This window comes from Callithrix jacchus, chromosome 5, assembly GCF_049354715.1.
Source record: "Callithrix jacchus isolate 240 chromosome 5, calJac240_pri, whole genome shotgun sequence".
NCBI classification, from domain to species: domain Eukaryota; kingdom Metazoa; phylum Chordata; class Mammalia; order Primates; family Cebidae; genus Callithrix; species Callithrix jacchus.
In genome coordinates this window covers 147,430,021-147,451,562 of record NC_133506.1, presented here as the reverse complement: position 1 = coordinate 147,451,562, position 21,542 = coordinate 147,430,021, and the positions used below count along the sequence as shown (strand labels likewise).

Sequence of the window (21,542 nt, the reverse complement as noted above, 5' to 3'; positions counted from 1 at the left end):
TTCTTGGAAAATAAAAATATAATAGCAGAAATTTAAAATACAAATAATTCGAAAAAACTTTAATTTTAGAAAAATACAGTTAACTGCCCAGAAAGTAGAACAAAAAAATTAGAAAATAGAAGAGAATATTTGAAAATCAATTGCAAAGCGATGAGAATTTCAGGAAAAGAAGTTATTAAAGAAATAATGAAGACCATGAAGAACTGAAGGACGCTAAGTTTCCAAGATTAAATGGTTTCACCTGTTGATCCATCATTATGAATCAAAACCCCATACCAAGGCACATCAATTGTGAATTTCTGAGTATCAATGACAAAAAAAAAAAAAAGACCCCATAAGCTTGGAGGAAGGAAAGAATTTACAAAGAAAATGGCTTTGAATCTGTCTGGAAGTTAAAAGATAAGGAACAATGCTTCAAATTCTGAACTACCATCTCTATTATTTACCTATATACTGAAGTACCCACTAACACAATCACTCAAGAGAAATTGAAAAGTATAGAAACTGGGAAGGAAACTATCATAACTTGCAGATGATAAGACTAAACACCTGGGAAACCCAAAGAGAATTTACTGAAATCCCAAATAATAAGGTACCAGAGTATAAAATTTAAAGAATCAAAATTCTATATACAACAATAACAAGCAATAAGAAGCCTGAACATTTTCCCGTTTATAATAGCAACAAGATGAAATACCTAAGAATACACTCAGTAGGCTATAGCTATATAAAGAACTTAAATACTACTGAATACAAAAGTAGACATCAACAAATAGAATGACATACCATGATCTTGGTTAAGATGACTCAACATCTAAAACCACAAATGTTTCCAGAGTTTAAACATGCTGTTTTCCCTATAAAGAAACCATCAGCTTATTGATTTTAAACTAAGAAAGCTGATTATAGAATTTGTAAAGAAAATAGTATTAGGAAAACAACAAAGTGGTGCACAATGAAATGGAGATGGGAAAGAATACTGACAGATTTCAAAATTTAATATCATGATTGAATTAAAATAGTACAAAAGAGGTGTGACTTCAAACCAGTGGGGAAAAGCTAGATTATTTGACTATTCAATAAATAGCTTTTGGACTGCTTGGTAATCTTGGGGACAAGGGGAGATAGATTTACACCTTACACCCTATACAATTTCTAACTACATAAGACATTTTTAATATGAAGAAATGAATCCATAAATGTTCTAGAAGAAACCATGAAATAGTTTTTTCATAATCTTGGAGTAGAAAAAGGCTTTCTAACTATGATTCAAACTCCAGAAGCATAAAAGAAATTTGGTCAATTACAGTACATATACAAATGTCTACAAGGGTGGGGAATGAGCAATCAAAAAATCACAGAATGAGTGAATCTCTTAACATCAATAAGACAAGCAATCCAATTGAAAATAAAAATGGGCAAAGGATACAGACAGAACAGGACATAAGAATGGATCAAAAGCATAAAAAAGGTACTCAAATATGCTCGTCAGGAGCAAATATAACATAAAACTGCATTTAAATTCAATTTCTCACCTACAAGTTTAATAAAAATCTAAGAGTTTGAAAAACGTATTTTGGTGAGGCAGTCTCATGAATTACAAATGGGTAAACTGTTCGCCAATAGCTATGAACTTACAGAGACATACCTATTGACCTAGTAATCACATTTGGGCCTATTATTTACATATATACAAGATTAAGTATGCATAAGTCAGTCCCTATCGTATCACTCACACTAGCAAAGGACTGAAAACAGCCCAAATGCCCATCCACAGGGAACTGGGGAAATAAACTATAATATATCCATAGGATAAACTACTACCAGGCCATACAATATGAGGAGGCACAGTGGTTAGAAGTACACACTCTGGAACCATACGGTCTAGACTGGAGCCTGGCTCATATACTTATTAATTATTTGACCTTGGTTCAAGTTATTTAATCTCTCTTTGCTGCAATTTCTCTGTTAAACGAAAATAACAATGGTATCTCCATCATAGGGATGTTACAAAGAATAAGTTAGGTCGTATTTGTTAACTATTTTGAACAGTGCTTGGCATACACAAAACATATCTAAATAGAAAGATTTCTAAAATATAATGTTATGAGACAATACACTGTGTATGTCTTACAACTTTTATATATTTAAAGGGGGAGGTTGTAAGAATATATTGTATTTATAACTCTGGAATAATACAGAAGAAACTAAAACTATAGATTGATGGGGGCAACTGGGAATACATATTGGGGATGTCACGTCTGAAAGACTTTTACAGTTTTCATTGCGAACTTTTCCTACTGTTTACTTCATTCATAAACAACCTATTTAAAACATTTAATTAATAAGAATAATTTCCATGGGGGCTCATGCCTGTAATTCCAGCACTTTGGGAAGCCAAGGCAGGTGGATCATCTGAGGTCAGGAGTTTGAGAACAGCCTGGCCAACATGACGAAACCTTGTCTCTACCCAAAATACAAAAATTAGCTGGGTATGGTGGTACACAGCTGAAATCCCAACTACTTGGGAAGCTGAGGCAACAGAATCGCTTGAACTTGGGAGGCGGAGGTTGCAGTGAGCTGAGATAGTGCCACTGCACTCTAATCTGGGGGACAGAGCCAGACGCTCAAAAAAAAAAAAAAAGGAAAAAAGAAAAAAAAGTAATTTCCTGAGGATAATCTAGAATTTTACATGTATTCACAGTATTAATAATGTGTGAAAGTAGAATAATGCCATTTTCAGATTTGCAAGACTAAAAAAACTCACCTTTTTCAGGAAGCTACAAGGACATGCTCTACTAAGTAAAAAAATAATAATAAACCAAGGAAAAAAGGAAGAAATTAGGGCATCCAACACTAAGAGAGAGACAGTGAGAATTCCCAGATAATAGTGAAGGGAAGTTCCAGTTCTAAAGTGTGAGCACATGCAGGCTTAAAGTGTAACCAGCCCAGACAGAAGCAGGAAGGGCAGAGAATCCAGGGCCAATTCTCTAAGCGGGAGGGAAAAAAGGAACTGATAGGTTACCTATTTTTGACTATATGGAAAGGTGTTTTGTAACACTGAACGCAGATTCAACTCGTGTGTGAGAGTGTGTGCGTGTGTAGGGAAGAGGATGAGTCATTAGCTGAATTTTATATTGAGGGTAAAAATCAAGAATAGGGCTATAAACATATATTTTAAAGAAATAAATACTAGAAGAAACAGGTAAAAGAGTTTTCTAAAAATGGTTTAACATATATTGTTATGTTCTCTTCATTTAGAAAAATTATTGGAGAAAAACCCTAAACCAGTCTTTTGACTTTGAAGAAAAAAAGCAAGCGGACCTTGAATTTCATGGTCCAAAAAAAGAAAAATCCCTCAAATAATGGTATTTATCTATTACCTATCTCTATTAACAAATCAAACATTCCTGAAATGTAGCTTACACTACAGTCATAATAACTGCAAATTCTAGACTAATGGAACAGAACAGAGCCTCAGAAGTAAGGCCACACATCCACAACCATCTGATCTTTGACAAACCTTTCAAAAACAAGCAATGGGGAAAGGATTCCCTATTTAATAAATGATGTTGGGAAAACTGGCTAGCCATATGCAGAAAGCTAAAACTGGATCCCTTCCTTACACCTTATACAAAACTTAACTCCAGATGGATTAAAGATTTAAACATACGACCTAACACTATAAAAACTCTAGAAGAACACCTAAACACTACCTACCATTCAGGACAAAGTCATAGGCAAGGACTCCATGACTAAAATGCCAAAAGCAATGGCAACAAAAGCCAAAATAGACAAATGGGATCTAATTAAACTTAAAGAGCTTCTGCACAGCAAAAGAAACAATCATTAGAGTGAACTGGCAACCAACAGAATGGGAAAAAATTTTTGCAATCTACCCATCTAACAAAGGGCTAATATCCAGAATCTACAAAGAACAAATTTACAAGAAAAAAAAAAATCATCAAAAAGTGAGCAAAGAATATGAACAGAAACTTTTCAAAAGAAGACATTTATGCAGCCAATAAATAGATGAAAAAAAAGCTCAACATCACTGGTCATTAGAGAAAGGCACATCAAAACCACACTGAGATACCATCTCACGACAGAACTACGATAATTAAAAAATCAGGAGACAGGGCCAGGCGCGGTGGCTCATGCCTGTAATCCCAGCACTTTGGGAGGCCGAGGCGGGTGGATCACGAGGTCAAGAGATCGAGACCACACTGGTCAACATGATGAAACCCTGTCTCTACTAAAAATACAAAAAAATTAGCTGGGCATGGTGGTGCGTGCCTGTAATCCCAGCTACTCAGGAGGCTGAAGCAGGAGAATTGCCTGAATCCAGGAGGCGGAGGTTGCCGTGAGCCAAGATTGCGCCATTGCACTCCAGCCCGGGTAACAAGAGCGAAACTCCGTCTCAAAAAAAAAAAAATCAGGAGACAACAAACAGATGCTGGAGAGGATGTGGAGAAATAGAAATGTTTTTACACAGTCTGTAGGAGTGTAAATTAGTTCAACCATTGTGAAAGACAGTGTGGCGATTCCTCAAGGATCTAGAAATAGAAATACCAGTTGACCCAGCAATCCCATTACTGGGTATATACCCAAAGGATTACAAAACATTCTATTATAAAGACACATGCACACGTATGTTTATTGCAGCACTGTTTATAATAGCAAAGACTTGGAACCAACCCAAATGCCCATTAAAGATTGGATAAAGAAAATGTGGCACATAAACACCATGGAATACCATGCAGCCATAAAATAGGATGAGTTCATGTCCTTTTTGGATGGAGCTGGAAAACATCATTTTCAGTAAACTGACACAAGAACAGAAAACCAAACACTGCATGTTCTCACTCATAAGTGGGTGTTGAATACTAAGAATACATGGACACAGGGAAGGTAACATCACACACTGGGGCCTGTTGGAGGGTGGTGGGGCTTGGGGAGGGACAGCAGAGGGTGGCGGGATTGGAGAGAGATAACATTAGGAGAAATACCTAATGTAGATGATGGGGTGATGGATGAAGCAAACCACCATGGTATGTGTATACCTATGTAATAAACCTGCACAATCTGCACATGTACCCAAGAACTTAAAGTATAATTAAAAAATAATAACTGCATATTCGGTTCTACCTGTCTTTGACAGTTACATAGTACAAACATCAATTCTGCTTATGTATATATGGTTAACTTTAACTTATAAATGAGGTGGAACTAAATGAGAAATAGTGTAAAATGGTGATGCCTTTCCAATGTCACTGATATGATAGCTATAAAAAGTGTACTTTAGGCTAGGCACTGTGGCTCATGCCTGTAATCCCAGCACTTTGGGAGGCTGAGGTGGGCGGATCACCTGAGGTCAGGAGTTCGAGACCAGCCTGACCAACATGGAGAAACTCGTCTCTACTAAAAATATAAAATTAGCCAGATGTGGTGGCACAAGCCTGTAATCCCAGCTACTCAGGAGACTGAGGCAGGAGAATCACTTGAACCCAGGAGGTGGAGGTTGTGGTGAGCCAAGATCACACCACTGCACTCCAGCCTGGGCAACAAGAGTGAAACTCTGTCTCAAAAAACAAACAAAATGTACTTTAATAGAAGGAAGGTAAGAGGCCTGGAACAATTCGACGTTTCTCAAGTCTCTAAACTAAAGCAGAGATAATATTAATCATAAAATGTTTCCTCATGTGCAAACCACAAGAGATTTCTAACAGCATATTTTCTGTATGTATATATGTGTGTAAAATCCATAAGGACACCCCCACATCTAGGTTGTGGTTAAAAATAGCACCCTAACAGATAACACAATCTTCAGGTCACTTCACACGAGAATTTTTCTTTTTCCAAATAAAACCAGGCATACTTATTCTTATTAAGTAAAATAATGCTCTCGATTAAAAATATATTGTAAAATACTGTAAATCCTTACTCCGGCCTCTCATTGATTGTTCCCAATTTTGCTAGGAGCCTAAACAGTCTTCCATTTTGAACCTCCTATAAAACATTTTAAAAAGAGAAAAAATGTTAATGTGCCAGATTACTGAATAAAAAAGCCAAAATTTACAAAAACTGGTAACCTGCACCAATATTACCTCTAAACAATAAATCCTAACATCCCCATCTTTTGGTTATACTTTTAAACAAACACGACGTGTCCATTTCATTTCATAACAGTACTCAAGAAGATTATGGAGCTGTCTATAGGAATTGGAAAAGTAACTTGCAGGGGAAACCAAGATTTCTGTCACATGACTATAAGCAAAGCCATGAAAAGACAGTGTCCAAAGGACATAAGAAATTAAAATGCCAAACATTCAGTGCCAAAAAAAAACCCTGCAATCTTAGCAAATAAGGCATGATATTTAGTACAATTATTATTCTGTATCTATTTATATACACAGATGCAAGTTATGTGTACATTCTTTTTTTTTTTTTTTTGAGGCAGAGTTTCGTTCTTGTCCAGGCTGGAGTGCAATGGCACGATCTCGGCTCACGGCAACCTCTGCCTCCTGGATTTAAGCGCTTCTCCTGCCTCAGCCTCCCAAGTAGCTGGGATTACAGGTATGTGCCACCAATGTGTACATTCTTTTAATTACACTCTTTACTAACCAGGCATGGTGGCTCACACCTATAATACTAGTACTCTGGGAGGCGGAGGCATGAGAATCACTTGAGGTCAGGAGCTTGAGACCAGCCTGGCCAACATGGTGAACCCCTTCTCTACTAAAAATACAAAAATTAGCTGGGTGTGGTGGCGTGTGCCTGTAATTCCCAGATATTTGGGGGTCTGAGGCAGGAGAATCACTTGAACCCAGGAGGCAGAGGTTGCAGTAAGCCGAGATAGCACCACTGTACTCCGGCCTGGGTGACAAAGCAAGATTCTGTCTCAAAAAAAAAAAAAATTACACTCTTTACCTTTGCAAGATCTTCCTCTATGACATCATTTCTCATTTGAGCAGCATCCAATTGAGTATAAAATCGAGCACCAATCATGGGCATGATGTCATTTACACTTCGCATCCTGTTTTGGTCAGTCAATAAATACCTATCCAAGATAAAAGAGGAATTACTTGAACGTCCAACATGCAGTTTAAAAAAACAAGATAACCCACAAACACACAGCTGTTTCCACTGCCATCATCTTAGCATACAAAATTTTGAAAACATTTTAATTCATGCAAGTCAAGTTCATTCTTAAAGCTTAAATATTATATTTCATTCCTCTGGAAAAATTTAAAAGCCAATGGAGAAGCAGTAAACATGTCTCTTCTCTACATTTTCACTATTATGGAAATGAGAAAGAAAAGTGAACTAGGGTTGCACTTACCCATTTCCATTCTCAAACCCTTCTTTACAATAGAGCTAGATGAAAAGATTGTTTTCAGGTTGGGTGCAGGGTTCACACCTGTAATCCCAGCACTTTGGGAGGCTGAGAGGGGTGGATCACTTGATGTCAGGAGCTTAAGTCCAGCCTGGCCAACATGGTGAAACTCCATCTCTACTAAAAATCAGGCATGGTGGTGGGTGCCTGTAATCCCAGCTACTCAGGAGGCTGAGGCAGGAGAATCTCTTGAACCCAGGAGGCGGAGATTGCAGTGAGCCGAGATAGCACCACTGCACTCCAGCGTGGGCAACAGAGCGAAACTCCACCTCAAAAAACAAAAATAAGAAAAAGAAAGGATTTTTGCAGACTTTTTTGAGAGGACTAAAAAGGGGTGGGTGTGGGGTGGGGAGCTTTTCCTGTTGCTCTTCAAAGATTAATTTTCAAAACTAAAACTGGGTTTTCAATTTTGCAAAATTGAATGAGCCTAACTTTTTAAGAAGCTATCCTCTGCTTTGCAGCCTTATTTACAAGGTATCATGACATACTCATTTCTGAGAAATGGAGTAACACACATCACAAGGAACCAGTTAAATTTCTTCTATCATTACAACAATGGCAGAAAATACTACATATTTCAAGGGCTACCTGTTAGAACACAAAGATTTTCAATCATCTATTGCTGCTTATTCTATAGGTAAGCCATTCTCTACCCCTTCTCATGAAAGGAGCCTCCTATTCCTTCACTCTTCTGCTTATAATTATCTTGTTTTCTTCACAGGTCTTATCACTACCTGAAAATATCTCACTGGTTTTTATGTTTATTAACTCTTTGCATTAGGGTGTAAACTCCAGAAGGTGGGAATTTTGTTCACCTCAAAGTATCCTTCATTTGGCATATAGTAGTCATTCTTTTTTGGCTAAATGAATAGTTATACCCATGTGAATAAACTATGTCTTAGCAATTCATCTGTAATTATGGACATATTTGTATCCTGCTAATCATATTTAATGTTATTATAGGGTATGTGACTTTGGCAAGTTATTTTATCTCTATGGATCAGTTTTGTCATCTCTAAAATAGGACAATAATGGCACCTAATTTATAGGGTTATTGAGATAATTAAAAGAATTAATTCGCATCAAGCAGTTTGAACGGGCCTGATACATGGTTTAATTATTCCATAAATTTTAGTTTGTGGCTATTATTAAAGTATGGCTTTTTTGTTTATTCTTTTATTATTGAAGAAAATTTCAAATATTTATAATAGAATAGTAATATAATGAATCTCCATGTATCATCACCCAGTTTCAATAATTATTAACATATGGCTAATTGGTTATTTTTATGTCCTCTATCCCCACTTTTTTAAAAAGGAAAATTTAGAAATTATAACCTGAAATTATTTGAGGCATCCTAGGTATTTGCAAACTAAGGCTAGGAATCACTGTTGTGATCATATATAAAACAAGTATCTTTATTGAGAAGAAAAATCATCTTATTTGAATTTGATTATGACTAGGATCCAGACAACCACTGGCTTTCAGTGCTGTCACAAGCAGAACATTTATGCCAGTGTAACAAAGAACAGGTGGGCAATCCCACCCTCCATCCCCCAATTCCATACCCCAGGGCTGGTCCAAAAAGAAACTGGATCATCCAGGGCTACACAGAAAGATCAGAAAGGGCAGCTGTAAGCTAAAAGAGACTGTTGATTAGCACCTCTTCTCTATCATAGCTTGTAACTGTAATAAAGGTTGTGGTTGCCCACCCTCTGGGATCTCCCAATAGTAGCTATATCTTAGGGTGAAGTCCTTCTGGGGTGACAGTAGTCCACAATGGGTTTTCTCTTAAGCTAAATTCATCTCAAATTGATACTCAAGGATTCTCTGGAATCTTAAAATATTGAAGCATAAGCATGGGGGTCTCCACACACATGCTTCCGGAATGGGTATTTTGGCCAGAGTACATGACCGGATTGCAGCTGAGGCTTATACATGATGGCTTTCACTCTCTCTAGAGCAGCACTATCCAACAGAACTCTGAGATATGGGAAATATTCTATGTCCAATTATGTTAGCTAGTAATTACATGGGGCTGCTGAGCTCTTGAAATATGTCCAGTGTAACTGAAGAAGTAAACTTTAAATTTCATTAATACTAATTCAAAAGGTCATATGTAGCTAGTGGATACCAACAAACTTCTACTGGGTGCCCTTCAACCAAATGTTTAAAACATCAATAACTAATTTAAGCACACTAAGGTTTATCAATTTATCTAAGAAATATTTACTTTGCAATAAAAATTTTATAAAAATGAAAAGTTTCTGTTTTGCTTGATTTTAAATAGTGGCAACCAAAACAATCACTTAAAAACAACAAAAAAAAGCTCTGTCTTATCGCAAATAATCATTCTACACAATTTATCATATATATAAACTTACAAAATCAGATTCTTCAGGTCAGAGGAATAGTTGATTGTCACCAGTTCCATGGCTTTCTGTAAATTCTCTCGCTGAATTCCTGCCAAAGAGTTGCAAGCCAAAGCCAACACAACTTTTCCTAATGATATCAGATCTGCTTGCTGACATGAAAGAATAAATATAACTTTTACTTTTCATTTCATAGGTACTTTTTTTTTTTTTTTTTTGAGATGGAGTCTCACTCTGTTGCCCAGGTTGGAGTACAGTGGTGTGATTTCGGCTCATTGCAACCTCCACCTCCTGGGTTCAAGCAATTTCCTGTCTCAGCCTCCCGAGTAGCTGGGATTACAGGCACGCACCACCATACCTGGCTAATATTTTGTATTTTTAGTAGAGACGGGGTTTTACCATCTTGGCAAGGCTGGTCTTGAACTCCTGACCTCGTGATCTACCCGCCTCGGCCTCCCAAAGTGCTGGGATTACAAACGTGAGCCACCGTGCCCAGCCTCATAGGTACTCATTTAATACATTGATACTACTGCCAAAATGGAAAAAGCATCATTACAAATAAGCTGCAGGCAGGGCTCTCAAATATTGGTGGTTCCTCAGAATAACCTGGAGCTTATCAAAAAGACAACTTCTGAGCCTCTCCTAGAAATTCTCATTGGGTGGGTCCAGAAAATGGTTCAACATTTTTAAAGCACTCAGGAATTCTGATGAAGATAATTCTAGGTCCATGCTTTAAGAAACTTTAAGCAATTCACATGCCAACTACAAATTGCAGCTTTTAAAAGTTTCTCTTTCTAGATTTTTCTTATTTAAATAGAGCCAATATTCTTCTCTATTACAAGAAATTTAAAGTTACTATACATTTGCTTTGCTATGACCTATATAACTTAACACATACTTTTCTCATTTTCTGTAAGTCCCAGAATATAATGGAAATGTGAAGAATTATCGGAAGAAAAGTTATACAAACATGTGCATTAACCTGATTTTAGGGCAAATTCTTTAGAACATAAAAATGCTGCAAACCTATATGAATGACATACCATCTATCTTTGTTTCCAAATAGACTATTTTCACACACTGTAACAGATCTTTGAGCTCTAGAACCACCACCTACTTTCCTAAAACCTCCCCACTCAACATTTACCACTCTGAGGCTTTCCTTCTAAAAGGATTTTCAAAAGACAGCTGGCTGAATTAAGTCCGTTATCACCTATTATAATTCCAGGAAACAGTATGGTCATCCCAAGTGGCCCTAATTGGCAGGAACCTATAAACAACCACAATCATTCTCCAGCCTTAGAAAATGGAGTACTTCAGAGTTAACATGAAACCACCTGAAGTAGTTTCTACAACAGACTTCGGCAGATCTTCAAAATCTGAGAACTTGCCTGGGTTGGGGTGGCTTATGCCTGTAATCCCAACATTTTGGGAGGCCAAGGCAGGTGGATCATGAAGTCAAGAGATCAAGGCCATCCTGGCTAACATGGTGAAACCCTGTCTCGAGTAAAAATACAAAAATTAACCAGGTGTGGTGGCACACGCCTGTAGTCCTAGCTACTTGGGAGGCTGAGGCAAAAGCATCGCTTGAACCCAGGAGGCGCAGGCTGCAGTGAGTAGAGATGCGGCCACTGCACTCCAGCCTGGCAACAAAGCGAGACTCCGTTAAAAACAAAAATATGAGAAGTCATCTAAATTATTAGACACATGTTCATTTACTGAGTGTTAGTTTATCTTAAGGAATTTTCAAGGCTAGCTATACAATATCATCACTTGAAAAGCTTAAAAACAAAACAAAAATCATCCAGTAGCCATCCCCTGGTCCCAATATTGGTATAATTAGTCTGGGTAAAAATCTAGATATTGGTATTTTTCTAAGCTTCTACAAATGATTGTGATATGCAGCCAGGATTGAGAACCACTGGTTTGGTTGTAACTTTAAGGCAATCACTAGTGAAATTCTAGCATTATATGGTTATCCTTAACAACACCCTACCCAAATAATGAGTAAAAAGATGTTAAACTCCATGACTAAAATAACATTTAAAAGTTCATACTAAAAACTTAATCCAAACTAGCATTTGTGAACTGAACATGAGGTAAGGAGAAAAACTGATTAGGTAGACAAACTACTTTAAATCTATTGGAAAAGATCCAAAGATTCATGCCAAAAAACTTTTTAGACTTCACTGGTAGTAGAGAGTCAGGAGCCTAGAATGGCAGGAGGGAAGCTAGCATGGGAAGGAGTACAATTACTGCTGCCATCATTTCTGCTTGCTGGAGGACACTGATGAACTCTCAATTAAACTTTAGATCAAGTAAAACATTACAAGCTATATTCATGAAATTACAGAAATTTCAGCCAAAAGAAATCAGTGCATGTAAATGCCAACTATAAATTTCTATGGGTGATTGATTCAATCCAAAGTATCCAGCAAAGCATACCAAAGGTTGTTGCTATTTATCACGTGTTTGAGCAGCAGGTACCAACACTTGAAGTCTTCCAACTAGAATTTTCAATTTGGTTCCACCCTGAACTGATGTTGTATTATTAAGCCTCCCTCCAAGAATATTCCATTATTCTCTATCATGAGACAGAAAACCAAAATGGTCCAAGAGAGCTGAAGAACCAGATGGGTTTAAAAAATAAAAACATCTGATTTTTAGTACATCCCACCACCTCTCTAAAGCTGACTCAAGGTGAGAGAACATCCACTTTTACAAATAATGTACATGTGTGACATAGTACAGATTAAATCAGAGTTGATTTTTTAAAGAAAAGAAGTTAATAAAATCTTGAGAGTTTAACACCATAAAACTCAGTAACTCTCCTTTCCTTATTTCTCAGCTAAATTTTCCATTTGTTATTTTGCTTCTTACCTCCATCTGGTTTCCCCCCATTTGTTGAATTCAGGAGGTTTGCCCCTCAACTGATTTTCAGTTTCTTCCTGATTCTTGATTTCTTGATTTCTTTCTCTGATTCTATCTATGGCTCTACTTATGTCCACTTTACTCAAAGTCAGTCTCTATTCACGTGTCTGAAACAGACTATGAAAAATAGACTACAAGAAACAATGCACTCCTCATGTAACCTCTTCCCTGTAAAATCATACTACCCCTTTGGGATTATCTTTTAATTCTTTCCTATATCTTACTATAATAAGCTATATAAAAAATCAGCAACACATATATACCCAAAAAAAAGAAAGCCTTATATATATTCTTTGATGCTGAAAAAAACAAGAGAGGTGATAATTAATTGAAGGTTGCCTGATTTTATCAATGAAAACAGATCCTGACTTACAAATAAGTTGCCCTAAATGCTTACATAAAGTTGGTTGTTTGGAACTCAGATATTTTTTTTCTTATGAAATGTTTTGTTTGTCGAGGTAACTACACAACCCATAACATACCTGAAAAGGAACCCTATTGAGAAAAGACTGAGGAGTATGTGTGGTTTCTTTTTGTTTTTAATGCAGACAGGGGCTTCTAGATACTTACATTAGAAGATGGTGGCACTGGCTCTAAATATGTGTAATTTTCCTTCAAAAATTTATTAATCTGCTTGGATGTATATCCAAGTGTATGTAGATCACTAGTATTTTAACAGTCAATAATCAGTCACTTTTGGAAGCATAAAGGTCATAAAGAAAAATTAATCAGAGCCGACTAGTTAGGCACTAAGTGTAAGACAGAAGACAAGAATGACAGTAGCTAAAAAACAACCTCTCTAGGTAAGAGGGAGCAAATGTCCCCAGGCAAAAGAACAGAATGCTGCTGCTGGAGGGAACAAAAGAACTAATCACATTCCTCCCTGTACTGCCCATTAGCTATCAACCAGGACAGGCCTGGCTGCTGTTGAGGTTAGGTAGGCACAAACAGAGAGGAAGGAAGATGTGAAACATCTGCAAACAACTGAATGCAATGAGTGCCTGCAAGTCTTGGGGACTGTATTGTCTGTGGTTTACCAGCAAAAGAAATTTATGCATGAACTGAAATACTAAACACTGATTAGACTGTACTTCTCATTTTATCCTTTTTGTTCTGAAATTCTATCAGTGAATTAAAATCTTTCAAAACTTTAAACAAAATAAGTTGAACAGAGAAGAACAATGGAAAGGTAAGGTTTTTCTCCATATAATTAAGAGATTCTGCCTTAGAGCAAAGCTTTGTAAGTTAATAAATGTTCAAAAAAACCCAAAAACTTCTTATGCACAAAGAACTAAAATTGTCTTAAAATCATAGCTGCCTATCCTAATGTGAAGCATTCCAATACAAACTGAATAACATATCTAAGTTCTGTTACTTGCAGAGTAATCAAGGCAAAAGCAACTATTCATTTTATTTTATTGAGACAAAGTCCTGCTCTGTTGCCCAGGCAGGAGCACAGTGACACGATCTTGGCTCAAGGCAACCTCTGCCTCCCACGTTCAAGCGATTCTCCCGCCTCAGCCTTCCCAGTAGCAGGGACTACAGGGGTGGACCACCACATTCGGCTCATTTTTGTACTTTTAGTAGAGATGGGATTTCACCATGTTGGCCAGGCTGGTCTCGCATTCCTGACTTCAAGTGATCCACCTGCTTCAGCCTCCCTAAGTGCTGGGATTACATGTGTGAACCACCATGCCAGGCTTAAAGCAACTATTCTTAATGCCTGAAGGAATACCTTCTTATTCTTCAATACATTATCATTTTAAGAAATAAGAAACAGCAAAATAGCTAAGAACATCATGGGGCCTAAATCAACACTCATAAAATAAAGTCAGACAATAATCAAATTACTAGTAATGTATAAGAAGTGAGTGATAGGTTCTGACTAAATAAAAAAAATTACTTAGAAAATGGCAATCCAACAACAAACCTTTGAAAACATTTCTAAAATTTTATGACTGGTAGTCAAACAAATGTTCTAAAAGTAAAAATAATAGGTATAATTAAAGAAGTGAGAAAGAAGGGTATCATTTAATATAATCCATTTATTTGATCAATCTATTTTAATCTATGTATACTTAGGACACATTTCCTAAATCACATAAATACATTTTCATTTTGAACAGTCTAACACTGTCATGAGGCTGGGCACGGTGGCTCATGCTTGCAATTCTAGCACTTTGGGAGGCCAAGGTGGGTGGATCACCTGAGGTCGGGAGTTCAAGATCTGCCTGACCGACACGGAGCAACCCCATCTTTACTAAAAATACAAAATTAGCCGGGCATGGTGGTGCATGCCTGTAATCCCAGCCTGGGCAACAAGAGTGAAAACTCCATCTCAAAAAAAAAGTCTCTGACATTGTCATGAATTCTGTTTATTCCAACCTACAAGGTCTCTACACTAAGTTCATCATACTGGTTAAGAAATACCAGCCTGGGCAACATAATGAGTCTCCATCTCTACAAAAAATAAAAATAAAAAAAATTTTAGCCAGGCACAGTAGTGCATATCTGTAGTCCCAGGTATGTGGGAGGCTGAGGCGAGAGGATTGCTTGAGCCCAGTTCAAAAGCTGCAATGAGCCCAGTGCAAAAGCTGCACTCCAGCCCAGGTGACAGAGCAAGACAGAAGACATAGAAAAAAAAAGGAAAAGGGAGAGAAAGAAATAGAGAGAGGGGGTAAAGGAAAGGAAGAAAAGAGAGGGAGGGGAAGAAAGGGGAAATACATGCTCAAAGTCTGTGTAGAGACCACCCCAAAATCAACTGAAATCTAGTCTTAAAACACTGAAATACTTTAAACAAAATTTGTCTTTAAGAAAGGAAAACAAGCCTTAAAAAAGGAAAACAAGCAAATATCCATGTTAATCCTTACTCACCTGGTACTGGGCCATTAATGCCAATGGATTATTATTTTGACTGTTATCAAATGTTAAAACATCAAAAACTCCAACACAATTTACTCGCAACCTTTAAGGACCAAATAATTTAAAGAAAATAATTAAAATAAGTTTTTAAAAAATTACATATTCATGGAAAAGTAACATTTCCCAAAATGTTAGGAAGGCTCTCAGAACTGAGTTTAACTTCTACCCTTCCCCACACCACCTCCACCAACCACCAGTTTAGATATGGGAAAATTAAGGCTCAGAGACATCAAGTGATATACCTACAACTGTAAAAGTCAGAAATTGATGAAGCCAGAACTATACCTCACATCTCTTGACTAACAGGTCACTGTCTTTTTCTCCATTCCAAGCTGTTTATTAGTTATTCATAAAGGAGAACTAGTTAGCTTCCTGACACTTGCAAAAGATCTACCAGGCACTGTTCTAAGCATTTTATATGTATTGACTCATTTAAATCTGTCATTAACCTTATGGGGGTACCTCATAAATAAGGAGAATGGAGTTAGAAGTATACTTGTCTAATAAGGTTATCGAAACACAATTTGAAGAAGTAACTTGTTCAATAGCATACTGATAGTAACTATCAAAGCCAGGATATAAACTTAGGTAACCTGGTACTAGATCTTCAGCTCTTTATGAGATGTAGCCCAAGGCAATTTCAAAATTACAGCAACTCAAAACTCAGGTGAAGACAAGACTGATAACTGTACCAGTTGTTCTCAAAGCATCTGACTCAAAAGCAGCAATGACAACATCTAGAAACTTGTCAAAAATGCAAATTCTTAGTCCCCAGTGCAGATTTGTGAATGAAAAACTCTGGGAGTATGGCCCAGCAACCTGTGTCTTTTAAGTCCTCCAGATATTCTGATTCATGCTAGAATTTGTGAACCATGGTGCTATATAGAAAGAAAAAGTGGTATTGATATTATTTTTATATTCCCCTAACTCTAACACATATACTTCTTTGACCTTTTCCAATGTTTTTGGTTAATAACCAGGTATTTGATTCAGAATTCAACAGTTTTTTTTTTTTTTTTTTTTTTAAAAAAGCTTACAAATGAATTCAAAGTCACAGAAGTTCTTCTGGATGGAATATATGAAAAGGCAGAATTACAACAAATCATCATGTTTTGTTTACTAAGCTGTGCACTGTAAGATGCTCAATAAAAGCCAAAACTCAGAATGCTAGTACCTTGTTTTGCCAGTTATCAGAATCTTTGTTGGATCCATAACTCGACATGCCAAACCTGCTGTATGAATGGTACGCAACGCAGAACTTAGTTGGACAATATATGCCCAAATAAGAGATTCTGGCAATAATCCAGCATGCTGCCTGGGCAGTGGTCCATCATGTTGACCTATACAGCAAAGAAATCCAAAATATGATATCTTCACTTAAGTAATCAACTAAAAGACTAAAATATTAAAACCAAAATTACAAAAGACAAGTCATGTACTCATGGCACAACATGTCAATTTGTGTGTGTGTGTGTGTAATTTAAGTTTAGTCTATTACCCAAAGCTTCCTGTCTGAGATTATGCCTTTTATATTGTTACCAGCAGCAGAACTCTCACTGAACTATTCTTTTCTGTAACCACATAATTACTGAAAAATAAAAATTATTTAAAGAAAGAATTTATATTTGTTAACCCAATGAATATAAAAACATAAACTGTAGAGGTTATTCTACTTAAAATGTGGCTACCTAATCCTATCCTGTATTATTGTTTAGGGATGTGAGAGCTGTTGTTCATTGTGTGGCTTGATGGAAATAAAAGTCTCTACCATCACTTATGTTTACTTTCCTTACACTGCTCAGCCCCTTCTAGTACACAGATGTAAACTCATTAAGTGCTTTTAAATAATATTTCTAGGTAATTATTAATATATCATAAATCAGTAGAAAAGGAGATGTATAAATTCAATCAAGATTTTGTAATTATTCCAAGGAATATGACTTTACATTCTTTTTTGTTTTTTTCTTTGTAGATACAGTTTTGCTATGTTGCAACCAGGCTGATCTCTCTAACTCCTGGGCTCAAGCAATCCATCTGCCTCTGGCTTCCAAAGTGCTGAGATTAAAGGCATGAGCTGCTATGACATGCCAACCTTATATTCATATTGTTGCAAAACAACCTTTTGTGAATCAGTTATAAAAAGCAACAAAATTAAATGATTATGTATTTATAATAAATAGGAAATATGTACTTATGGCTTGGAATAAAATTTTCAGTAAGTAGCACATATAAAATTCAAAAATAATTTTCTCTCAATTTGGATATAACTAAAGATAATACACTCTGGAAATATGTGAGAAGACACAAAAAAAAAGGCACTGGTAATAAATGCCAAGATAATATAAAAAATGACTATGAAGAGTTTGAATAAAACTATTTAATAAATGTAGTAATAAGAAAACAAAGTGTTCACAGCAAACATACAGTGCTTACTGTGTGCCAGATTCTGTTCTAGTTGTTTTACTCATATAGACTCATTCTGAATTTCCTATCAACCCTTATATGGTATGCTATTCTTCTCATTTTCTACATAAGTATATTCCTTACACTTTATTTTTTTCATTTATGACAAGATAATAAATTACATAGTATAAGAAAACAGTAGACTTTCATGCAGGTATGGTATGGTTGGGGAAGTTATTCAAACAAGACTTTAAAATATTAGAAAAAAAGACTACTTTCTATGAAAAAGTAATGTCAATCAGTGAACACCAAAAACAATAATTAGGATTAAAAAATTACTGGAAAAGAATGCTATAAAAGAGCGATTCTCAACAGAAACCACTCCAGTATTTCACAACATATGGAGATATTTCTGGTGTTACAATTGGGGTGGAGGGGATTGCTCCTGGCATTCAGTAGGCACAAACCAGGCCCTCCAGTCAGAAGAAGCCACTATAAACATTCTGAAATGCACAAGACAGCCCACAAAAATAATTATCCAGCCCAAAATGTCAGTAGTGCGGAGGTTGAGAAACACAGTCATAAATTAAAGCCAACAGTCATTTCACAGGTGTTATTACCAAAACAAATTTGAGCAACAACTATAGTCATCTACAAGAAAAGTTGTACCACATCGCCTTCCACAAATTATGCATGTGTCTACAGATTCCACAGCAAAAGGAAAAAACTGACCACACTCTATGACCAGATTTTAAATGTGAAACAGTCATGTAACCACAACTTTCAACTGTCAGAATACAAAAAGCGAAGTAACAAGTAAACAGAAATAATATATTTTTGTCTATAGAGTTTTTAAAGGAGTTGAAATCTCAAAGATTCTAGAATGTGGACTCAAATCTTTCCCCCCTCCTCTTTAATTTTCAAGTCAAGCAAATCTTAAAAATATTAAAAAGTATAATAAAGTGATGCTTCTTTCTTGCCCCCCGAGACTGAGACCTTCCCCAAATACATAAATTAATGAATAGATATCTCAAAATGGATTTACTTTTTCTCAGAAATCATTTACCCTTTAATACACATTTGTTAGAATTCAAGTATTCTGGTTGGTTTGCAAAATCTCAATGATAAAACAATTCTTCAAGTATATATTAGAAAGGGACAAAAAAGAAAATATTTCATGTTTAAGTAAAAGTTACTTAAAACTCCAGTTTGAAAACTTAAGGAACATGGAATCCAATCTTTAAACAAAAGCATTTGTTTAGGGAAATAATTTCATAAAGGATAATATAGTCATAATAGTAATCCTTAAATTATGTTGAGAGGCCGGGCATGGTGGCTTATGCATGTAATCCCAGCACTCTGGGAGGCAGAGGCAGGCGGATTACGAGGTCAAGAGATCAAGACCATTGTGGCCAATATGATGAAACCCCATCCCTACTAAAAATGCAAAAATTAGCTGGGTGTAGTGGTGCACGCCTGTAGTTCCAGCTACTTGGGAGGCTGAGGCAGGAGAATCACTTGAACAGAGAGGCAGAGGTTGCAGTGAGCCGACGCTGTGCCATTGCACTCCAGCCTGATGACAGAGTGAGACTTCATCTCAAAAAAAAAAGAGAGAAAATTATGTTGAGAGAATATAAAAATTAGGGATAAATACTTAAAGAAAAATGTAATATGGTAAAAATGTTAAAACAAAAAACAATGCAAAAGGAGACAAAAACAAAACAAGGCAAAACTGAAAAGAAATCTACTAAAAGATCATAATGGTTATACTTCGGCAATGATGCCATAAAGACTATTTTTAAACTACTGAATTTTTGAAGTCACCTTTATTAAGAAAAATATTATATTTTTAAAAGAAAAACATTTCAAAGAGAAAAACAATTTTAACACATTCCTAGTTATTTAAACATCTGATATCTATGTGTCTTAAAAAAAAATCTATCTTATCTTTGTAAATGTGCAAAATACATTATTTCCTAACTCTTTGATGTATTTCTTTTTAAAATGAGCTATGGTTTGTCTGTGCCCTCACCCAAAACTCATCTTGAATTGTAGCTCCCATAATTCCCACATGTTGTAGGAGGAACCAGGTAGGATATAACTGAATCATGGGGGCAGTTTCCCCCATAGTGTTCTCGTGGTAGTAAGTGTCATGAGATCTGATGGTTTTATAAGGGGAAATCCCTTTTACTTGGCTCTATTCTCTTCTCTTGTCTGCCACCATGTGAGACGCGCTTTTCACCTTTTGCCTCCCTAGCCACGTGAAACTCTAAGTTCATTAAACCCCTTTCTTTTGTAAATCGCCCAGTCTCAGGTATGTCTTTATCAAGAGCATAAAAACAGACTAATACAAAACAGTGTTTAAGTCAAATGACTACAGGGATAAATTATATGTTTTTTATTTTTTTGAGACAGAGTTTCACTCTTGTTGCCCAGGCTGAGTATAGTGGTGAGATCTCAGCTCACCATAACCTCCCCCTCCCAGGTTCAAACAATTCTCCTGCCACAGCCTCCCAAATAGCTGGGATACAGGCATTTGCCACCACGTCCAGTTAATTTTATATTTTTAGTAGAGATGGGGTTTCTCCATATTGGTCAGGCTGGTCTTGAACTCCCGACCTCAGGTAATCTGCCCGCCTTGGCCTTCCAAAGTGCTGGGATTATAGGCATAAGCCACCGCTCCCAGCCAATTATATGTATTTTAAAACAGAAAACTACTCTTCAACAGAGCAAAAGCATTTGTCAAAATACAGTTTGCTTGCATCTTTTTCTTACCCCACTTTCTCTTGGTGAAATAGGCATCAGCATTAGGGTCATTAAAGTGTCTGCTCATCATAGTTTCTCCTCCAGCATGGAAATCATATGCAAACACAAGAGCTTAAAATAAAACACAATCATTACTGAAAGCTGGTTTCAAATAATGAAGCTCACCAGCAGAAAGACAAATTACAAGTTACTCACAGGGCTCGGCAAATGCTTTAGTGGTAAATACTTCACGCAAAGTTACGATATTTGAATGCTGTATTTTCTTCCACATGTCGACCAACACCATGCATTTTGTGTTAACAAGACGGAAACCTGAAAGACAATTTTTCTTCTACAATAAACTCTTAAGTGACATGTCCTTTGCATTCCATCAGAAATGGAAAGAAAATGCCATATTATACATTGCTTATGAGGTATTAATTTCCAAATAAAAATTTTAATTCATATATTAAATAATATATTCAAGAAGGTTTGAATAATCCTAGCCTCATTGATATGATTACAAAAGAAGATAACGTATCTTCCTTACCATGTATCCTCCGAAGGCAATATGGCAGATCATCTTTGCTATTTACAGCTTTGTAGCAAGATGTAATATACCCAAAATTACTTGATTTCTGTATCCGGTTGGGAGGTGGCAGTGGTTCTAGAGGGAATAGGCTATGGTAGCTGTCAACCTCTGTAGGAACTGCTAGAATAATTCATAGGAAGATGACTTGAAAATACAGATATTCATAAATCTTTCTCAAAAA

At 36.3% G+C, this 21,542-nt stretch overlaps 1 protein-coding gene across 5 annotated transcripts in view; it reads right to left on the bottom strand.

Annotated features, from left to right (window-relative positions):
* Positions 1–21,542, bottom strand: part of PAN3 (poly(A) specific ribonuclease subunit PAN3) — a 163,317-nt gene that overhangs the window by 8,977 nt on the left and 132,798 nt on the right. For 3 of the 5 annotated variants that reach the window (XM_002748916.7, XM_008998069.5, XM_078375224.1), the window contains 8 exons: positions 21,320–21,481; positions 20,986–21,102; positions 20,800–20,901; positions 16,796–16,961; positions 15,574–15,664; positions 9,781–9,920; positions 6,931–7,060; positions 5,945–6,009 (listed from right to left, as the gene is read on the bottom strand). In XM_002748916.7, coding sequence (XP_002748962.1) covers positions 5,945–6,009; positions 6,931–7,060; positions 9,781–9,920; positions 15,574–15,664; positions 16,796–16,961; positions 20,800–20,901; positions 20,986–21,102; positions 21,320–21,481 — 973 coding nt within the window. The remainder of the gene's footprint in view (positions 1–5,944; positions 6,010–6,930; positions 7,061–9,780; positions 9,921–15,573; positions 15,665–16,795; positions 16,962–20,799; positions 20,902–20,985; positions 21,103–21,319; positions 21,482–21,542) is intronic. The other 2 variants (XM_008998068.5, XM_078375223.1) reach the window with 1 other exon arrangement.